Consider the following 22,200-nt stretch of genomic DNA (forward strand, 5'->3'; position numbering starts at 1 on the left):
AGACAGTGATGTTCAAGTCAACTGTTTTCAACAGTGACTATACCCCCCCCCCCCCAAGCAGTATATTATGGCTGCATCAGCTGCCCTGTCCAGATCAATAGCTGGATAGTAGAGATGGATTTTCTCCACTGATCTTCTTAGCCATCAATCTCCCACTGTTATGTTCTTCAGTGGGCTATCTCTTCTAAGCCATTTAACTTAATGATGCTTGATAGTCTGCACAGAGTCTTAGGCAAGCGGAACATGGAAGATCACTAACTGATTATAACTGACATTTCAATGTGTTGTGCCTTCCTGTGTCATTCATTGACTGCATTATTTGGGTTTGAGACGTCAGAGAAGAGGCATAATGGGACTTTTACTTTTGGTTTCTATCTTTTTCCTCTTCTCAGACTGTGTGCCAACTTTGAGTAGACATACATGGAAACTGTGTGTGTGTGTGTGTGTGTGTGTGTGTGTGTGTGTGTGTGTGTGTGTGTGTGTGTGTGTGTGTGTGTGTGTGTGTGTATGTGTGTGTGTGTGTGTGTCATTTGTTTGTGTACACACACACACACACACACAGATTAAGAGATAAATTTATGTTTCACTGCATGAATATATAAGGGGAAGTCAGCCAGTTCTTTTGATTAGGACTTTTTAGTTGTCAGTCAGGATCTGTGTACTATTATTTTTTGAAAGATGTGTAAATTTAAATGTCTATAGATTCTATTTCTGAGGAAAAAACTTTTACTAAACAGTAAAAACATGGACCTATAGCCATATCAGCACAATTTCTTACAGCTTGTTCATTTAGAATATTTTACATTTATTTGAAAGTCATATAGAATATCTTTTCATCAAAGAATTACAAGCTGTAGCATTCCAGATACGAATCAAATAGTTTTTGAAAGTACTGAATACTTGCTTGCATTTTGATTCTATTAAGAAAATTAGAAACAAAAACTACTGTACACTTGGTGCCTATTGTCAGAACCAGCTTGCAAATGATTCTTAAGTACATGCAGTTCACTAGACTGTTTTGATAAGAGCTCTTAAATATCCCTTTATATTCCACAAATACAACTAAGAACAGAAAAGGAAAAAAAAAATTCTGTGACTCTTGACAATTATTCTTGTAAAAAACTTAGTTAACAATTGTCAAAAATCACTTTAGCATTATGTTACCTGGCTATGACAAAGAGCACACAACTGACACCCAAGTAAGCCAGCAGAATATACATCCAGATATCTGGAGAGAGAGGATTCAGGAAGGAGAAGACACCCGGGTTTGTACCATTGGGTTTGCGATACAAAATACTTATTCCTAGAGTCATGAATGGCTTGGAGAAATCAATGACCTTCTCTCGAACATACGTGATGGCCAGTGGTGCAACTGCAAGGTCAGCTTTCTGTTGACAGAAACATAAAGAGAAGAAAAATAGACCATAAGTCAGAAGTGGCAGGGAGAAGCAGGCAATCAAATTAAACAAAACACACTATTTACACTTGAGAAAGCCTGTCCCTGGACCAATTAAGCTTATATTTAATGCATTTTTTCTTAGTGAGTAAGCTGATGTATTCTACTACTGTTTCAGCAAATATTTCTAAATTAACAATGGAACTCAAACTAATCTCTAGTAGGCAGAAGCATACAGTTAAAATAACCTTTAGACTTTGTGATGGCCGCCAAATTTCAATTAGACTAAAACTCATTATATAAACAACTCAGCCTGTATGTGAAACAAAAGCTGTTATTCCTCTCATTATTATAATAAGTTTATATGTAAGCACCCAACCTGTTAATATTTTAAATAATATTAGACATGCAATCTGTCATTGCATTATACATACTTTAAAGAAATTACTGTGCTTTGGAAGTTATAACCAGGTTGCATAAATTACTTCACAGACCATATGTAAAAAGTTAAAGTTAGCATGGAGTTATCTCTGAGTGGGAAAAAAGACACTGGCAGCATGCCTCTCAACTGTACAAATTTTTGCAGAATGTCCAGATTTTTGACTCATATTTTGGGTGTGTTTCTCCTAAACTCTGTACTTTTCTGGCAAATAGCTGAGGATTGAAGTCATTAAATAATGACAAACATTTGAGTTTAAGACTCCAAATCCTTCAGAAAATTCATGCTAATGCAAAACCTATTATTCTATCACATTTTTAAGTTTGTAAGAGCAATATTTAAAATCTGTCCCTATCTGTCCCACCCCCCCCCCCCCCCTCATTTTAGGCTTTGTCCAGATTTTATGCTCTAAGAGGTTGAGAGATATGACTGGCAGTTCAAGATGATCACAAGCAAATGAATATGATGAATGCTCCTGTTTAAAAGCAAAATAACTAAGATTTACCTTTCCCTGATTATTGTTTGTAGTATAGTTAGAAGTAAAGCTTTTAGATGTCTTAGTTTTCTTTCAACAGCAGTTTGTTTTCCAAAAGATCAAGTCATTTATTCAAAATTACAAATTCAAAGAAGTCCCTCTTTGGAACTTTGTTAAATACGCCTTCTTAATTTTCTAAGATCAGGTATTGCGCTAGGAAGTTAAATCTACCATTACTAGCTATTAAACGATAAATGCAGCCTTCTTTCTGCCTGCTGTCTCTACCAATAATCTGTCCCTGACATTCTTTGTAAAATAAGAAAAAGTATTACAGTCTTTCTGTCAGTGCTCACTAAATGCTTTGTTCTTTTTTTCTTCTTTCTATAACTAGTAGCAGATGGTAAAAATGAAGGTCTATTCACTACAAAGAATTATGTTTGGGTCTCAGATCATAACCCTTAAAATGTGTTCTCGACAAGGATGCCAAAGTTCACCCTTTGAGGTTCGCTCTTGAGGTAAATTTCTAGGCATTCATGTCTCTTAACACATAATGCAATGGTTATGATTGGAGACACGATCATAATCCTCTATATTGCAAAGAAAAGGTAATGTCCTTTTTACATCAATGATAGAGACAAAAAGGTAAACATCTGTTATCTTAAAGAACAGACCAGTTATGTGTCATTATATAGTCCACACACCACACATGCTTTTTATTCTTACTTCTAACTCTTTCAAGTCTACCAGGATACAACTGAGTTACTATGCTCCCTCAATCAGAACAATTGAACGTGTCATCATGGTATATGCAAGGAATTAGAAATAATGACATTGAAAATTAGCTGGCATCTATTCACGCATATTACTTTTAAGCCCTTCTTCTGGGACCCAGCCCTATGATTGTTACACTATTACAGGAGAATGCCCTATCTGTGCAGAATCAGCTACTGGACAGGTCCACAGACCCTTCTTCTGCTGTCGTCTAGCCAGAAGGGGTGTTTATCATGGGTCTATATCACGTTGTCAAAGTTTTACAACTTTGAATGCTATATGATCGAACCCATATGTTCAAAGTTGTAAAACTTTGAAAACTTAAAAAAAAAAAAAAAAAATAATAAAAAACTTACTTGGCAAGCCCCCTGCACCCCACACACCACCCGCTCTTTAAATATACCAACTCTGAGATTGGCTAATACAGCTTTATAATCTCTAGCAGAATTTCCATATGTAATTGCACTCTATAAGCTATATTTAAAACTTCAATTATAAGAGGCAGTGTGTTTTACTAATTACAACTTATTATTTTATGTTACTGGGCTCCATACATAGCATTACATAACTCTTAAATTCCTCCACTCTATAACCTAACATGACATTGAACCACTCTCTCGTAGATCACATACATCTCATATTTGTATATACTTGCCTGTGTATTTGAAAATTGCATATATTGACTTCAAGCTTTTGTAAGTTTCACTGCAGAGATAAATATTTTCCATTACACTGTCTATGCTGTTATGATTTAATTTAGAAATACTTTTACAATGATTGCATTAATTATATAGGAATAAGATTTGTTAGTCTCCATGAAAAAGGTTATACCATAGCCTGTAGAGTGAGAGTCAAAAATCATTCTCAAATGGACAGCAGCGGTGTTTTACAAGCCATGGAAAAGCTGACTTTTTACCCATGTGGAGTTGTGCAAAACATCATAGCTGCTTTGTACTTTTGCAGAAGACTTGTGAACATACAATGTGCTATTGGTGCTCATGTGGATTTATAGCTATGATGGTTTGTATCTAAGAACTGTAGTTAGCTCATCTGGCACACTCTGCATGCCCCCCCCCACCCAACAAATTTGAGCAGTGTCAAATAAAAATGCTACCTGTAAAACTGTTAGAAATAGTTTGCTATAGTTACAGTTACAAACTGACCTCATGTTAGGTAAGTGAGTGCTTCAGCCAAGTTGAAAATCCAGTACTGACATTCATTTAGCAACACCGCTACTGCAGTCATGCACCATTAGCACCTGCTGATCGCACTCCCTGACAGTTTGTGATATCCTGTTTGACCCCCACCTTAAGCCACCACTCTTATTCATACTTGCCTGACCTTGTGTATATATGTATGAATGCATGCCTGAATGAATGCATTACAAGTGATGTCCACATTCTCAGCTTAGCTTTAATATGGTGTAGGTGGTGGTCACCCCTGCCTTAAGAGTGACTTACACTGTTGCACAGCTTCATGAACAGGATGTTAAGTCATAGATGGGGGGGGGTGTCCATTTTAGAGATCCATGTTATATTTCATTGAATTGCAGGTGATGTTCATTTGGCCTTAACTGGGACCTTCACCATGAATTTGAGTGATTCTCTACTGAATGTGAAATGGGTAGGATGAGCAGCACCACCTCTAAGTCCTACACCATGAATTTGAGTGATTCTCTACTGAATGTGAAATGGGTAGGATGAGCAGCACCACCTCTAAGTCCAATGCCATGGTATTCTAATCAAAATAAGTAGGTTTTTATTTTCACTTGTGATAGAACCCCCCACCCCTCTGGTGGAGGAGGTTAGACTCTAGATCATAAGTGAAGACAGTTGGAAGTTTGATACTGACAAGAGGAGTGGCATATGAAATGCAGTGTTCTAGACATGAAGAACTCAACGTCTCAAGACACTGACTTCTCAAAGTCTCCACTTACTTTCCTAGTCTAAAGTTTGAGAAGTACAACGTACAAAACGCTATACTGCCACACGCTAGCTTATAACAGCAAAAGGAATGCAGCTGCTGTAGACTTAATGTTCACGTGTAAAAAGTTTTATTAAAACGAACATATAAAGATAGTTAAGCGCTTTCACTCGTACCAAACGAGCTTCTTCAGAACAAACAGATGGTACTCATTTGCAACATTTAAGTATATGTAGCTTGGCACCAAAATTACAAGTCTTAAAGCTACAGCAACCAGCATACAGATATTGTAACTAAAACAACTAATACACATGCTGTTAAACAAATAAAATGTATAATAAAATGTGATAGAATAAAATAACAGCCTATACAATAAGTACCATTTAAATATAGTAATTGATATAATAATTAATATATCTAATAATTTTGTTTTTGATATTACATGCTAACAGATGCCAAAATTAACTTTTTAACATTAAAATGGGTTTGACTGAAATGTAGTCATTAATTCCTGGTGGTGTCATGGCATCTGTATATAGCTGCCACCAATATTCTTTGTAAGCTAACATGTTTTTTGTATTACCTCCCCTAGGATCTACTTTAATGACTCTCCCTGTTAATATGCCTATATAGTGCATTCTTGGTGTCTTTAGTTTTTATGCTATACCCATGAGAATATATTCTCTTTTTAAACTGTCTTTCAGTCCTGCCTATGTAATATGCTGGGCATGACATACATTTGGCTAAATATATAAGCATACTAGTTCTACAATTTCCATGTTTGAATCTAACCAAGGTCTTGTTGACATTATCTAAGGTTACATTTCTCTCTTCTAATATATCTTTGCATTGACGGCAAGCACCACACTTGGTAGTGTGTGAATCTTTGGTGTTTTTAATCTTAGATCCATTTTCTAAAATGTTTTTCAAATTTCTACCCATTTTGTAAACAAAACAGGGTTTTGAACCAAGTGTGTTCAATGTATCCTGGTCCGTGAAAAATATTGGCCAATTACTAGTCATTATATTTTTCACTACGTGTGAATGTGGACCATATTCTACAATACATGCTCTATTAAATTTGTTAGTGGTTACTTCCTTATTATTTGTGTTAGTGTATTCGATGTTTTTTACACTTATACAATTTTCACTGTTAAGTCCTAGTAGGGGTGTATACTTTTTTCCCCATTCTCCTATAACATATTTACTTGTATCCAACATCATTTTTTCATCATATCCTCCATCTCTAAACAAACTTATAATGAACTGAACCTCATCAATCATATCCTGATAATCTGATGTCATCCTTATTGTAAGAATGAGTTGCCCTTTAAATATATTGTATTTGAGCTGTCTCGGATGATTGCTACTGTATTCTAAATAAGAATTCGTAAAAGTAGCTTTTCTATGTATCCTAGATTTAAATCTATTTCCATCAAGAGTAATTAACGTATCCAAATATGCTACTCCAGTGTTGTTACATTCTGACATAAATTTTAAATAATCACCGCTATCATTGAGATAATGAATGAAATTTGTAAATGTGTCAACGTCACCTTTCCACAGGATGTAGATATCGTCCAAGTATCGGGAATAATATAATATATTTTCAGAGTGTGTACTATTAAAAATGGTTGTCTCCTCCCAATCAAGTAAAACCAAACTGGCATATATGGGGGCACAAGCTGCCCCCATAGCCACTGCTTTGGTTTGCCGAAACATTTCCCCTTCATAGAAAATATAATTATGATCTAGTACAATACTCATTAATTCAGCCAGCAAACATATCCTATCCCAACTCATTTTGGTATGTTTTCTCATACTATTTGTAAAAGCTGTAATCCCTTCCTTAGGGGGAATACAAGAAAACAAGTCAACTATATCAATAGAAGTGAAAAGTAAATCCTGACAGTCTGTGTTCATAGGGAAATTCTTTAAAAATTCCCATGAATCTTTAACTAAATGCTTAATTTCTAAATATACTGGTTTAAGAAGTGTGTCGATAACTACACCTATTGGAAAAGTTTTAGATTTACTTCCAGAAATTATCGGGCGAAACGGAGGGTTTTGAATGTCTTTGTGCACTTTGGGAATACCTACTATAGTGGCCATATACGGAAAATCTACTGTCATGTACTTGTGTAGTTCTTCAGTAATTCTTTGTTCCAAAAGGAAATCTTCCAAGTACATGTCAATTCTCCTATATGCTATGTGTACTCATTCAATGAAACTACAGTGTAATTCCCAGAGTTATGTAAGATGTCATAAATTATAGTGCTGTAGATAAGGGCGTCAAAAAGTACAATTCCTCCGCCCTTATCAGGTTTCATAATACGGATGTTGTTGTTAATCCGCAGCTCACCCAATAAATCCTGTTCTTCCTCTGTGAGATTTCTCCTGATCTTTTTGCTAGTAACTTTGTTGTTAAACCTATATATTTCTCTTGACACTTTGTTCTCATAGCCCTGTACCAGTATATTGTTAGCAGGTATAAAACAACTTTTTTTCTTCAATTTGTTATGTTGTACTATATTCCCTGTATTGTCCTTAAACATAAGGGCCAAGTTCAACTTCCTGGTGTACTGCTTGAGTTCGCTTAAGCAGTCTACCAAATTGAAATTTGTAGTAGGTATAAATTTCATACCTTTGGACAAAAGGCTAAAATAAGTTGGATCTAGCTGTAAATTACTATAATTGAAGATTTTAAAGTTGTTGTATTCACATACTATACCATCCTGAATAATAGTCTTTGATCTATCTACATCTTTGATACTTATATCCAAGTTTGGGGCTTCTTTTTCCATCCGCCCCCTTGTTTCCATTTGGAAAACTTTCCTTTCCTGGATACCTGAAAAAAATCATTATCATATCCATCCATATCGTTAACTTGCTGGACTTCATGCCCATTTGTATTATCTCTCCAACTGGGATTATGCTTTTTACTATTTCCCCATTTATACATCTCATGTCTTTTATACTGGTCAGTGTCTCTGTGTAATTTTTTATTTTTCCTATCAAACGCTTTTTTAGCTCTGTATTCAGCTGTCTCAAACTGTTTATAATATAAATTCTCCCATTGAGGGAAAGCTAAGTCATGTATAATAGTGTTGTTAATCTTTTCTACGTCACACATAGTCTTACATAGCTTAGCATCGTTATGTTTAATTAAAAGTTTCATAAACTCGAAACCAAAAGAATCAAACAAATCATTAAATTCTTTTTCAACTTCACCAGTAATATCTATACCAATGGGTACTTTATGAAATCGCAAACCCATAGGTACAATGTTGAGAGAAATACAATGAGTTAGATATGCATTGTCTAATTTAACTGCATTTATAACATTCAACTTCTTTCCAAACGTATAAATGATGTCTTTCAAAGTTCCTTGATACAAAATAGAATTACTATCTAAATGCTGGTCGTCATTGTTTGCAAAGTTACAGTCTTTAGTAAAAAAATCCTTTAAATTGTACTGGTTCTTATTTTGCGTAGCTCTAATAGCGCCGCTGTTCTTATTATTAACAGTACCTGTGGCTTTGTATTCTTTGGCCAAAACTTGACCATATGTCCGGACTGGCTGAGTAGCTTTAGGTTTGGTGCCAACCCTTCTTGCTTCTTCGGTTAGATTCCCAAAAGAAAAGTCAAACGTGAAGTCTTTAGCTTCCATCCTGTGATTATCCACCCTACCGATGGAACAGGGAAGGTCAATATCACATCCATGCTTGTGTCTATCTTCCTGACCATTCGGAATGTCAGGAGAAGAAGTAGTAGGAGTTTGTGCTCTAAAATCCACTCCTAAAATATTGTCACCAGTTTCTCTACGTATTACACAATTACTGGTGTTGCAACCAGAAATGTTATTATGATCGCTGCCTAATTCATGCACGACAGGCTTGTCACTACTTTCATCCTTGCTGAAAAGCTTCAGTAATTTGGTTACCTCCCCACGTAATGCTGTCAAGTCGGCCCTGAGTTTTTATATCAATTAATATATTAAAATGGTACTTATTGTATAGGCTGTTATTTTATTCTATTACATTTTATTATACATTTTATTTGTTTAACAGCATGTGTATTAGTTGTTTTAGTTACAATATCTGTACGCTGGTTGCTGTAGCTTTAAGACTTGTAATTTTGGTGCCAAGCTACATATACTTAAATGTTGCAAATGAGTACCATCTGTTTGTTCTGAAGAAGCTCGTTTGGTATGAGTGAAAGCGCTTAACTATCTTTATTTGTTCGTTTTAATAAAATTTTTATACGTGAACATTAAGTCTAAAGTTTGATACTCACCTAATGTCAACAGCCTGAGATAGCAAAAACAGAATGGAACTACAACTACAAGTAGTAAAAATTAGTTTGTCTGGGATTATTCCCGCTGAGAATAGAGTAGATTGCTGGCATGTAAGAGATTTGGGGAATGTCCACTGCCTTTGTGTTTTGTGTGCATATAAAGGAGATATCACGCATATCTTATGAGGATAAGCATTGTTTATTTATTTTTGGACTTGATTCTGCATGGGGCGCAATGTGTGGGTCTTGGTGCCGATTCAGGGCATGTCTGAACATTATATCTATCAGCTGGTCTGTGAATGCTTGACAATCTGCCAGGATAAGCTGGAGTCAGTGGCTTGGGCAGGTAAGTTTATAGTGCCATGCATAGCCTTTCTGCCTTTGCAGTTCTCATCATGAAAATACATACCACAAATAACTCTGATAGATCAAAATCTGTTAATTCACAGCCAGAACAGAGAACAGGCAACGCTGTTTTTTTTTCTGTGAGGAATAGACCCTGCCCCATATTCCCATGTATGGCAGTGTGCCCACTACACCTTTTAAGTTAATATAACTGGCTCAAAGCTTGAAGACATAAATTATACATCGCCATGACAAGTTGCCTAAACAAAAGCAAGCATTGCTACTGCTTAGATGATGGTCCTGCAGTGATAATCATATTTAACAAAGGAGGAGATATGAACATTACAGGCCTGTAAATGCCATGCATATTTAAACAAAATGCAACTTAGTTCAAAATTACACAGAAGGAAAAAATGGAGTAGAAGAAATAAGTGAGGGTGGTGAATGAAATTTTAGATGTTGCTGTAATAAATTAGAAATGACTGAAATAAAGCTAATTGGCCAACAGAATATTTTCAGCCATGACCCCGACACCAAAGAGCAACTAACAGAACATTATACGTAGATTAAATAATACATGCAGTTATTCATAGTACATTAACAAAATAGAAGTCGTTACATTTGTGTGTTGTATTTACAATAATAAATGCAAGAGGCTCTATTGATGCTATGTACATGTAAAGTAGGCATTCCCCCTGTGATCATTTGTAAAATTATATCTTTACAATAAAAATCCGACTACAGCGTGAGCTGCAAGGATGCTAAATCTCAGGTATACCTTATTATGAGGAATTTTCCTAATTTTGAGTCTAAAAAAGCCCATGTCCGTTACAGTTTCCCATTGGAAGGATCTGTCATAAGTTTCAGTATTATGTTTTCTTACTAATATGCATGTTGAATAATACTGAATCATATAAGTTCCATAAAATAACTTTTTGTATGTATAATGTAACATTTCAATCATCCTGTGAGCTTCACAGTTGAAGGTAATAGTACGTTGTCAGCAAGTGTTCCTCATTTTGCCCACTTGTTGCACATTATGAGAGGTAGTGTCCCAAATTTTGGAGATAGAAGGCTGAGAGTTATGACAAAGACTAGCCTTTCTCATGGAAGCAAAACCATTTGGTATCTTTAAACAGTTATTCTTGTAGCTTGTTTCTAAATAATTGAACTGCCTATAGCGCCTTCTATTTTGCAGGTAGCTGATCGCAAACAACTGAGCCTAGCATAAAGATAACACTTTTGTATATAGAGGTTTTCAAACTAAGCCTAATGAGGGTAATGCTATTTCTTGGCTGTTTCAGAATGTGTTGTACTTTTGTTTTAGGGAGGTTTGTGTCCCATCTTTTACAGGTTTTAGATCTGAAAACTAAGAAGCAATGTGGTTCAGTGATTTACAGGTAGAGAGTTACACAGTTGTAAAATTTGTCAGTAATGAATTTAGGGTTCTCCAAGAAAAGCAAATCTGTAGATTTTCTTTATAGTGTTTTGTATTTTACATATGCTTGAGATGGAACATAGCACTTTTACAAGAGAGAGCCTATGTTTGATTTTTGGAACAAACACATTTTTAGCTAAGACATTATGAGTTGCATAAGTGACAAAGAGTACAATTCTAGACCAAAATTTTATTTGCAAGGGTGTTTACAAATGATATTGACAGGATGCTTGTACAATGAAAGTGCAGAGTCCAGAAATCAGTTTATTTCGGTTTCACTTTGTAGCATCTTCTAGGTAACTGCTCCTTACATCAGGACCATGCAACTGTATTCAAGTGTAAAGTATATTAACAATGAAATCATTACTGAGTGCATCAAGGGATGCATCCAAGTACAAGAGGATGAGCACCCCAGCATGACCTGCATTTTATCATTTCCAAAATAAGTTCACGGAGTAGGAAAAAGGTTGTGCCAAACTGTAACCTTTACACAATCTATGATGACAAAAAGTAATGACACCTTTGGAGCAGAGTAAATCCATGAGCTGAGAGGAATTATGATTTCAATGTTTTTCACAGGAAGTTCAAATATGGCAAAAGGACAAAAGTAATAATTTTTCTCCCTACATAGAAATGCTTTCATTTTTTCTCAATTTCTTTTATATATTTTGCTTTCCATATCATAATACTGTCTTGTATTAGTCTATAAATCCTCCAATACATTTCTACATATTTTCTAATACTTTACTTTCTCTTCCTTTCTTATAACATCTCAACATTGGGGAAAAAAAAACACTTTTTATACTTCTTTTTAAATTCAATCCACCATTCAGACTAGTTTTTAAATAAGACCTTCATTGTTGCATGATCTTCCTATAACTGCAATACTTCCCATCTCCAATTTCATCCCCCAATCTCTCATGAATTCTTTTTTCCCCTTTCTTATTTTATTATACTCCTTCTCTTCCATCACCTCCATCCGTATTATTAAATGGTCTGAAAAACCTGTCACAACTGTATCACCATTTGCCATTTACCCCAAGCCTTTCGATAATAGAAAGTAATCAATTTCAGATCCAAGTGCCCTGCTTTATAATTTCATTGACTTTGTTGACACAGTTAATTTACCACGTTTTATCACTTACTGAATTTTTATATATACTTCCCTTTCTTTTTACATTTTCCTGAGCTCATAATTAAGGTCTCTTACAATTATAACTTTCATGTTAACCACTAAATAGTCATTTTTTCCCTTGAAACAGATTCTCTCTTTACTTGCTAGCTATATATGCATATAATCCTATAATTTTCTATTTTACTGGGTAGAACTTAAAGAATACTAGTATGAATCCTTTCTCTTACCCTGTTTGCACATACTCTCTTATCTGCATGTACTCTCTCCCTCCTTATTTTTCCTCATGTTGTTTTTTCTTCTTTTTCTACAGTTTCTTCTTCACTTATTTCACCTTCTCTCTCAGCCTCTTGTTGACCTTCTTTAAGATTCCTTCCCTTTATCCTTATTTTTCATTATTTACTGTTTGCACTTGAGAATTCATTGTGCTTTTTTACACAATCTGCATTCAGACATACACCATTTTGCTGTATGTACTTTTCCCCACTTTGGTTTATGTTCTACCTTGTCACACTCATTAATTAAATGAAAAAAGTCCTCACAAAAGAAGCATGATTTAGGCTAGCCAGCAGATCTTAAAGTCCCTGTCTGATGAGCCACAAAATTCACACTTGGCAAGTGTTTCACCATGTTTTTTTTTTCCAATTTCAAATAACTTCCACCCTATACCCTCCGTTCCATAAGTTTCTTTCATCTCTAACTTTTACAATGCCACTGACAGCTTCCCACAGACCCTGAGTGCATTTTTTTAACATTGTGTTCTTCCATTTCAGAAATTCTTAAAAGCAAAGTAGCATTCTTTTTAACATTTAAGCTACTTCCAGAAAAAAAAAGAAGTAATTGTTTAATGGATAAATGTCCTTCTTTTTGTTACACAGTTCAAGATATTTCATCACTAGTCAATTCGTTTCAAATGTTAAGTCACAAAAAGTCTCTGTCCTAATGTGTATAAAAGATCAAAATTCTTGAGCTTTAAAACCCAGAATAGTTAAATTCTCACATATGACATCTATTAGTGCCATTTTTTTTGTTCTTCTTCTCAATGTCGGCCTTCTTTTCTTTTTAAAACAGTTTTACCTGTAGTTTCTCACTGCTCTCCGCTTTTCTTACTATCACTGATGCATACATTTACTTATTACCTGCTGCCACAAAACCAGGCACCTTCTCAGTGTGTCGCTCCTTTCATTTTTCACATTTTTGTCACAGCTGCATACGTTTTAACTGTTGCATTCTCTGCTGCCCTATCACTTGGTTCCTTTTCCACATTACCATCCTCAGTACTTCTGAAAAAGTTATTTCCCATCTCACCCCATGCAACATAATTGTCACCTAGATCATCCTGCTCAATTATTTTTAACAAAACATCATCTACAAGCCCTATTGATGCCAGTTTTGTTATCTGCATCACTTCAATAGGCTTTCTTACTTCCCTCACCATGGAGACAGTTAAAAAATGCTGCTCATTTGTAACATCCATCACCCAGAAATCTTTATTTACATTCTGAAGCTCCACATTGTACATTTTCTTCTCTAAAGTCTCACTTTCCACCTCCAAATGCTCCCTAACTTTTCTCCTCTCTCCCATGCAGCTGCTTCCCTTAGGCCTCTTCCTTGCTGCCTGTAGGAGCCCTCTAGCACCATTTAGCAGCTACAAAGAGTAGGAAAAGTTTCCAGAGGCCTTGGACAAATTTCCCCTAGTAGTATAAACATCACCTTGGGTCTTCCATGAAAAGAAGCATTTAGTATTGTAGGACTAACCCAGTCAACAAAGGATGGATAAATAGATTGATAGATAATTGTGATTATTTGCTCTACTAATAAAATGATTCCTTGTTATGAAGTCTGAGGACATATAATTCCTGTTGCTGCCCTGCATCATCTTGCTCATGCGTGCTAATCTTAACTCTAACCATACCTCTGCCACTAACTCAAACCCCACACATTGTTATTAAAAACCTTTTCCCCAACAGTACACAGAAACACACACAACCCAATATATGCATAATGCTAAGCCTATTCCTTTATGTAATCCTTACTCAAACCAACCCCCAAAACCTGCAGATACACAATAATTGCTATAACAGTGTCTTGCTCATCCTCATAATTACTTTTTCATTAAAATATAAATTTTCCTGCATACTCCTACTTATCGACACTGTATAAAACTAAATTCAGCTATGTGAGATTCACACTAATTAGCATTCATTCCTTTTTACACCCACAAAACATTTCAATCAAATTTGAATTCATCATTTTCAGTTAAAACCATATATTGTGCATGTATTTCTGTAGACAGATACACACACACACACACACACACACACACACACACACACACACACACACACACACACACACACACACACACACACACACACACACACACACACACAGCTACATATGCAGGATCAGTTTTCAGGTGGTACTGTAGTTACGGATGGAGCTTTGCTTGCAGAAGGACATGATTATACAATTCATGCCATTTAGTTTCAGTCCATAGTTTTGGCACCAACTGCTTTAGTCAGGCCCTCGCACAGTGTCCTCTGAGGAGTTTATGATGACACAAAGTTGCTGTCATCTGCAAACTTGGTCAGCCACAATCCTTTAACATTAGCTTTGACTTCCAAAATGCAAATGCCAAAGAGAAATGGCCTAAGGACTGAAACCTTGGGAACTCCACTGGTAAAAGTTTTTTTTGGAGGAAGTAGAGCTGCCCACTCTTATATCCTGTGTTCCATTTTTGAGCCAATTTGCTATCCAGTGAGTTATACAGAGGTTAACATTTAGCTGGAAGAGATAATCTATGCTGGATGGATGTGGGATGGTGCTGATTGCCTTTGCAAGGACTAGATAGGCAATTTTCATAATTTTTTTCTCATCTAGTAACTTAGAGATGTTTCAAAGAAGTCAGTCAGGTTAAGTGGGCTGGACCTGCCCAGACAAATTTGTACTGTGTTGGGTCAAGACCCGGCAGGTCATCTATGTCCCTGTTTATTTCTCCCTTAATGATCCTTTCCATACGCTTACAGAAGAGGCTGTAAGGCTTATGGTTCTGTATTACTTGATCTGTTGTAGCCCCCATTTTGAGCAAGGGAGTTACTGTTGCTGTCCTCCATTCATCCAGCACAAAGCCTGCTCTGATCTGTTATTGAACACACTGCAAGGGGCTCTCAGAATGCATGTTTCATGCTAGCCAGTAGGCAGTCTGGTTTGTTATCCAGCTCTACAGACATACTGTTCTTCACCTTAGATAGTGGTTTGAGAACTTGTTTTGGGGAGATTTGGGGGGAGGGGCAGATGTGGAAATTTTATTTGAAATTTGGCGAGGACATCAGGTAAAGTCAGAGCTGAATCCATCTACTAGTAGATTATATGGCTATGTCCTGGTATGAGTACATAATATAATTTGCTATTTATTCTGCACAGTTATGGGCATTGCTTCTGATATTTCTAACCTAGTTATGGAATGATATGTTGTTATCTTTTACCAAGTTGGTCATTTTTAGCTCATATCAGGCTTTTGTTGAACTGACCAGGATTTAGATTTGTTATTTTAGTTTAGCAAGAGTGTTTTTGGCTTGTCGAGAGTTAGATTTATTTTTGCATGCAATGATTTATTTTCTTTTATTATAGAGCCTGTTTATATTAGGGCTCCACCTTAGGGATTTATATTTTTAAATTTTGTATTACATTTGTTTCTGAGGGGGATATGTGCACAAAACTTGGCTGTAAAGGATTCCACATAAGCACTTGCATTGTTAAGGTAGAAGGAGCTTTAATGTTGGTCAGATCATCACTTACTTTCAATAGATAAGTCTTTGCATAGTATCTGAAGACTGAGGTATTGGACAGTGCTTATGGTTTTGTTATTAAGGGGCATGTGGCTGTTCTGTAGTCCAGTTTGAGCAGGGAGAAGATTACAATAGGCAGGAAGCAGGACTGTCCCATATTGTTAAGGACAAAGTCCAGGATTTTATCTCCTCTGTTTGGGGTGTGAAGTAACTGGTCCAGGGAGTTTGTATTTATGAAGTTCAGAAATTTTAGGGCATATGTGTTTGAGGATGTCTACATCTACTAGCTACACGGGGTGGAAATAGCTGCAGTCTCCTAGGGGAATGGTGTTTGGATTAATACATGGGAAATACATACTGGTTAGTTATGAAGTTTGCACCAAGAGGTGTCCCGTAGTTTGTACTGATGGGATAAAGTATTTTGTTTATAGCATGTTGGATGTGGAGGAGTTGCAAGTCATTAGACATGATAATGAGTCTGGAGGTGGGATTCTTTTTTATTTTATAATATAGAGACTCTGAGAGGTGTGAGATACAAGCTTTCATCAAAAGGAAAGAAAGAAAAATATTTTTTATTTAAAGTCTGCTTAAATATTTTAAGTTGCACTTATACTGACATGTATGGTGATACTTTTTGCACTTCTCTGTTGATTTTTCTTTTATGCGTTTGTATTTTTAGTTTGTTCTGGGACCTTACTCATGTACCTTTGTTTGTTGTGAAGATTATGTATTACTGCAAGATTTTAACATTGTTCATACATTATACTGCACTTCTGTTTCCAAACATAGAATTAGATGTAAAAGCTAGCTTTTTTTTTGCATTTTGAGGCCAGTCTGGACAATCCTGTAGCTTTTCTACAGTTGTGGCACAACCGTGTTCTACTGCCAGATTTGAAATTTATTTAGTCATTTACTACAGTGTTACTGATAGGTTTTTGCATGTCCTGCTGCCTGAGTGTGTGGTAGGTTTGCAGTAGTGGCGGTATTGTGAATTCTCCTCCAGGGTTTGTGCTTTAGTACTTATAGCTGTATATACCTGCTTAAAGTTGTATTTCAGTGACCTGGTACCTTAATCTGTCATTGGTTTGCCGTAGTGGCAGTAATGTGAATTCTTCTTGTGGATTTCTGCATCAGTGCTTTTGATAGCTATAAATTTATCTGACTAAAGTTGCATTACAGCTCATTTCTGTTTATCTTTCTACTATTTTCCCCTTGTTCTTTGAGTCTGCCCCAACCCCCACTGATGCAGTAAGCTTAAGGTTTCTGAAATTCTAAGCACATGGCTTAAGGTCTAGTTTGATTTTTTTCTGCAACTCTCACACCCTTTTCTTGTTGTGGTTTCAAAAGGCTGTGCACATGGATTTCATCCCTTATGGTAATCTGACTTCCAAAGTTCCTCCCTAACCTGCTTCATTGCTATTGTCTCTGTAACCTATTTAAGAAGCCCCACTCCCAGCAAACTCGTATTGCACTTGAGTACCCCTCCCCCCTTAAATTATAAATAGTCTCTTGCTCATTTCCCCAGAGCTTCATCTGCTTGGTACTCTAGCCACACTCTGAGATGGTCCTGATTTAGTCCTGCTCCATCATTGGTAAATATAAGGTCTATTTTATTGTTTTGTACATCATTTAACTCTTTAGAGTGCTATTGCTTTATTTTTGCTTTTGTTGTTGATGTTTGTTTTAAATCATTATAAAGGTCCTTAATATTTCAAATTGTCTTGTCAAGATAGTTTTAAGTTTTGTTGTAGAATTACATTCACAAGTGCTCTTTCTTGCTGTCATTTTATCAAGAGGTTAACAGTACCCTGTGGAGAACACAAACACCCAGAAAGTAAATTGTATCTATAAAACTTTCCTTATAACTGAAACCTGTAATTAGTGTGATGAAAACAAAGTCATTATGTGGATTCAAGCTTAGAGCAAGTAGTTAGCACATTAAACAGCACTGCAGTCAAATCTTAGTACAATCTAATCTGGTGTAGTGCCAAACCCCAGCGACCACCCAAGGAGAACTCTGTATAACCCACTCCATGACCTACAGTAGCCCATCTAAATATAGGTTAGGCCAACAAAGATATGCAATTTCCATATGTCTATATACTCATCTTGGTAGGTATAAGCATCCTGAAACAATGGGACAACAGTTTCATGGTCACAGTATACTAGAAAAGCATCATACACAATTTTGCTGGAGGCAAAAATCTCATGTACAAACAAAGTTGCCAGGAGCATACACACTGCATCCATCATTCATTGTGTACACCACACACATAGACAACCCTATGCTGAGGTATTAAAAACAATGTTGTCAAACCTCAAAAACCTTCTAAGTCTATAAACAATAATATCTATCCTCATCAATCTGTAAAACACCCACCAAAAGTATCAACAAATACCACAGATACTCCTACATCCAGTGGATCCTCAAGACAAAGCCCATAAAACAAGTCTACACATTATCTAGGACTATTGTCATAGGGGACTCTATTATATGATACACAGATGGCCACTCACCAGACTGAACAAGGAGAAGACAACAGCTAGTCACTTATCTGGTGCCAGGATCCACCAAGTTACGCACACACACACTCAAGTCACTATAATGCAGATACTTGTATGATCCTATCATAATCCATGTAGATTTTAATAACCCAGGATGTACTTCCCTGGACTATATGAAGAGAGATATCATTGATCTCTCTGAATATGTGTCTCAGGCAGGTATGTGCCTTGCATTAGGCAGCATTTTACCTTCGCCAAGGATGATGCTACAGTATGAACAAAAGATAATTCACTTCAATAATTAGTTTAGTTTCTGGTGTCTTTGTAGGAGATTTAATATTTGCCAGTGTAGGAGGCCATGGTTAACAGACCATAATGCTTTGTGAAAGATGGTCTGCACTTGTCTCCCATAGGTTTTCAAATACTGGTTAAAACTGTATCCACCACCTTAGAGCCTTTTGTCCAATGCCAAATTGACAAACCTATCAGCATAACAAATGCAACCCAAAGAAAACTAAAGGTGCTACTTCTCAATGCTTGAAGCCTAAACAAGAAATTCCATACCCTACAAGTTTTCCTCACTCTGGACAGTGTAGGCATGTGTGCTGTCACCGAGATATGCTTTAAATCCACAGAAAGTACTCTGGCAGTACAAGGCTTTAGTGCCTTCCACACATTTAGACCACCAGATGCACATGCAGGGACAAAAGGTGGAGGAATCTGAGTCCATATCAGCAACAAATATAGCTCAGCATTGGTTAAACAGGATGATGCCCGGGAATTTATCCATATCCAAATCACCAAAGTCCCATTCCATATCCTAGCTCAACTTCCATGTCCCCAGAATCCCATTGCACATAACTAGACCTACTGGAGACATTCACTATTAAACCAAATAACTTATTCATGGGAGACTTTAGCGACCTGTCCGTAGTGTGGAAAACATACACAGCCTCATACTTACAAACAGAATGATTCCTGAACTTTATGAACACAAATACTCTTGACCAGATAGTGTGCACACCCTCCAGAGGTTCAAACATATTGGCACTGGTACTCATCAATATAAGACAGCACTGAATTCCTCCAATGTCTTGTCGACACTGGTAAGGTTGGACCACAAAACTGTTTCCTTTAAAATAAAAATCAGTTCTACAAACCCAGCAAACCCTGTAATGGTTAGCAATTATTCCAAAGCAAACTACACCCTTTTAAGGTGATAGTTTACCAAAATTCAGTGCCCCTTCCAATTCACAACAACCTATGCAAACCTGTTCACAGAGGCCGTGTACAACAATATAAATTGCTGTATAGAGGCTGCTGAACCTACTAGAAGTAAGGCCAAAAACAAACTGTAAAAACAGGCCATACTGTTGGTACTAACCTTAACAGGGTATATAACAAAATGAAAAAAGTTATGGCTAAAATCAGGAACAGCAACTCCCATAATGATAGGGGAGCTTTATTTAAAAGAAACAGGATTCTAAGAAGACTAATTAAGACCAACAAAATCAATTATGAGGTCAAGATAGCCGCACAGGCTAAAGACAACCATATGACCTTATATAACTATGTACAAAACCTCAAAGGTAGCACATGTTAGTGTGCTGAACTGGTGATCAAGGGAGCCACCTTTATTGAGCAGATCAAGATAGCAAGTTTGCTAGCTGATAAATTTAGCCCAAACTTCACTCCTGACTCCCCCACCCCCCCAACTCCCTCTAAGAAATACCTACTAACATAACTCCTCCAACTATTAACAGGGAGCAGGTTCTGGAAGCACCCACTAAGACCACAAACACAGACTAATTGGGCACTGACAATATCCCTGGATGCCTCAGAAATAACCATAAGCATGACCTAATGAGAACACATTAGTCACTTTTCAACATTGGCTATCTTACTTCACAAGGGTAGACCATCAACTGACCCCAGAAAAAACCTATTAGTCTGACTAATATGCAAAGTCATAGAATGAATTATCATGGACATGATCAATAAAGACATAGGCAATCTTCAGACACTGGACCCAACAAAGTATGGCTTTTCTGGGGGAAGATCATGCCTACCAAACCTGGTGAACTTTTCTGAGAAGGAGACCAAGGCAATGGATGAGGAGAAAATGATGCATGACAACTAACTGGACATGGCTAACAAGTTCTGTATAGTTCACAAAATCATTGAACTGGGTATAAACCCCTGCATTGCCAGCTGACTCACAGGCAGGACTTAGGTAGTCGGTATTTGTGATACCTCCACTAAGTGACTGGTCACCAGTGTGATACTTCAGGGCTTTGTGCTCGGACTGCTCCAATTTGGCATCTACTCCCTGGAGGTAAAGGCTAATGTCAAGGGCCTTTGGCTGACCAAGTGCGCAGATGACTGAAAATTGGGAGCTACATAGATTCTCTACATGACACAAACATCTTACAAGGGGTCTATGACCAACAAATGGGTGGTGACAAAAGTCACTTGGATAAATTCAATAACAGCTATGTTGTGTATATGGTCATTATTCAAGAACATCCCTACAACTTTTTTTGTGCTTTCTAGTCACTCAGAAAGATTACATTAAGTGTACATGTAGTCTGCATTTTGTGGTAATCTTTATAAATCCCTCTCAGCAATTAAAGCTGCAAGAAAATCAGTATAAAAGCTAAAATTAGGAAGAAGTTGTGAGTTATGTTTGTGTTGTCTGTTCACTCATAACAGTATACACTTAGTGTACATATAGTGTAAGCATTAATGAATCCTAGGGACTGACTAAAACTCAATGCCAAGAAATGCAATATAATGCCTTTTGGAAAAACTGACACCCAGGCTAATTACTACATCAAAAAGACACCCTTAGAGTAGCCAGTAGTCTGGCCTTTGACAAGATGTTTTCAAAGTAGCAAGAAAATTATTCTATATTGCACAACTTATAAGTAAGAGCAATGCATTCAGGTCCAAGGAAGTCATAGTGCCACTTTATTTGGCCATTATCAGACCCATCATTGAGTATAGTGCCCTGTTCATTATAGTGCCCTGTTCATTATTTTCCTTACCAAACATATGCAACTTTCGGAACTCCCACCTTTCCTTACCAGGAGAATCCAGGGTATAAACACAGTGTACTATATGGATGCTCAAAACCATACTTCTATACTCTTTCTACAGGTTTCTTAGAGGGGATTTATGCCTGGCACACAAGGCATCCTTGGATCCAGATCTGATGGACCCTTTGCACATCCACAAAATGAACAGTATTAGAACCACTAGAGCCAAGCATTAAAATTTTGCTTGTGATATAAATAAGACATGTTGGTGAGACAGATATGTGCCTCAGAGGATCCCCATGCTGTAGAACAGGTTCCCCATGTACATGAAGCAGAGTTCATCCTTAACTCTATTTAAGTGTAACCTTGACCAATTGATGGGAAAATGGAAAGTCATCTTGGGTCTGGGTCTCAGCTGTCTGATGTTTGTGTGATGGGGAGACAGATGCAGACATGCCCAAACTAACCTACCACCCTGCCAAATAACCTCCAAAACTTTCAAAATATCATACCTCCTCCTAATAAATGCCCACAACACATAATGACATAATTTGGTTGGATTAAATGGCAAAGCTTACATAGGCCCTGGAGGTCATTTATGAACCTATGAACAATTTTGCCTTCAATGCCTACTTTTAATGTGCTGGGTCT

At 36.7% G+C, this 22,200-nt stretch overlaps 1 protein-coding gene across 2 annotated transcripts in view; it reads right to left on the reverse strand.

Moving 5' to 3' along the window:
• The window catches only part of GRIK2 (glutamate ionotropic receptor kainate type subunit 2), a 3,358,677-nt gene that overhangs the window by 990,059 nt on the left and 2,346,418 nt on the right, over positions 1–22,200 (reverse strand). For both annotated transcript variants that reach the window (XM_044064973.1, XM_044064981.1), the window contains exon 12: positions 1,165–1,388. In XM_044064973.1, the coding sequence (XP_043920908.1) occupies positions 1,165–1,388 (224 nt within the window). The remainder of the gene's footprint in view (positions 1–1,164; positions 1,389–22,200) is intronic.

Source organism: Protopterus annectens, chromosome 1.part0 (assembly GCF_019279795.1).
Source record: "Protopterus annectens isolate FY-2018-M chromosome 1.part0, PAN1.0, whole genome shotgun sequence".
Taxonomy (NCBI): domain Eukaryota; kingdom Metazoa; phylum Chordata; order Ceratodontiformes; family Protopteridae; genus Protopterus; species Protopterus annectens.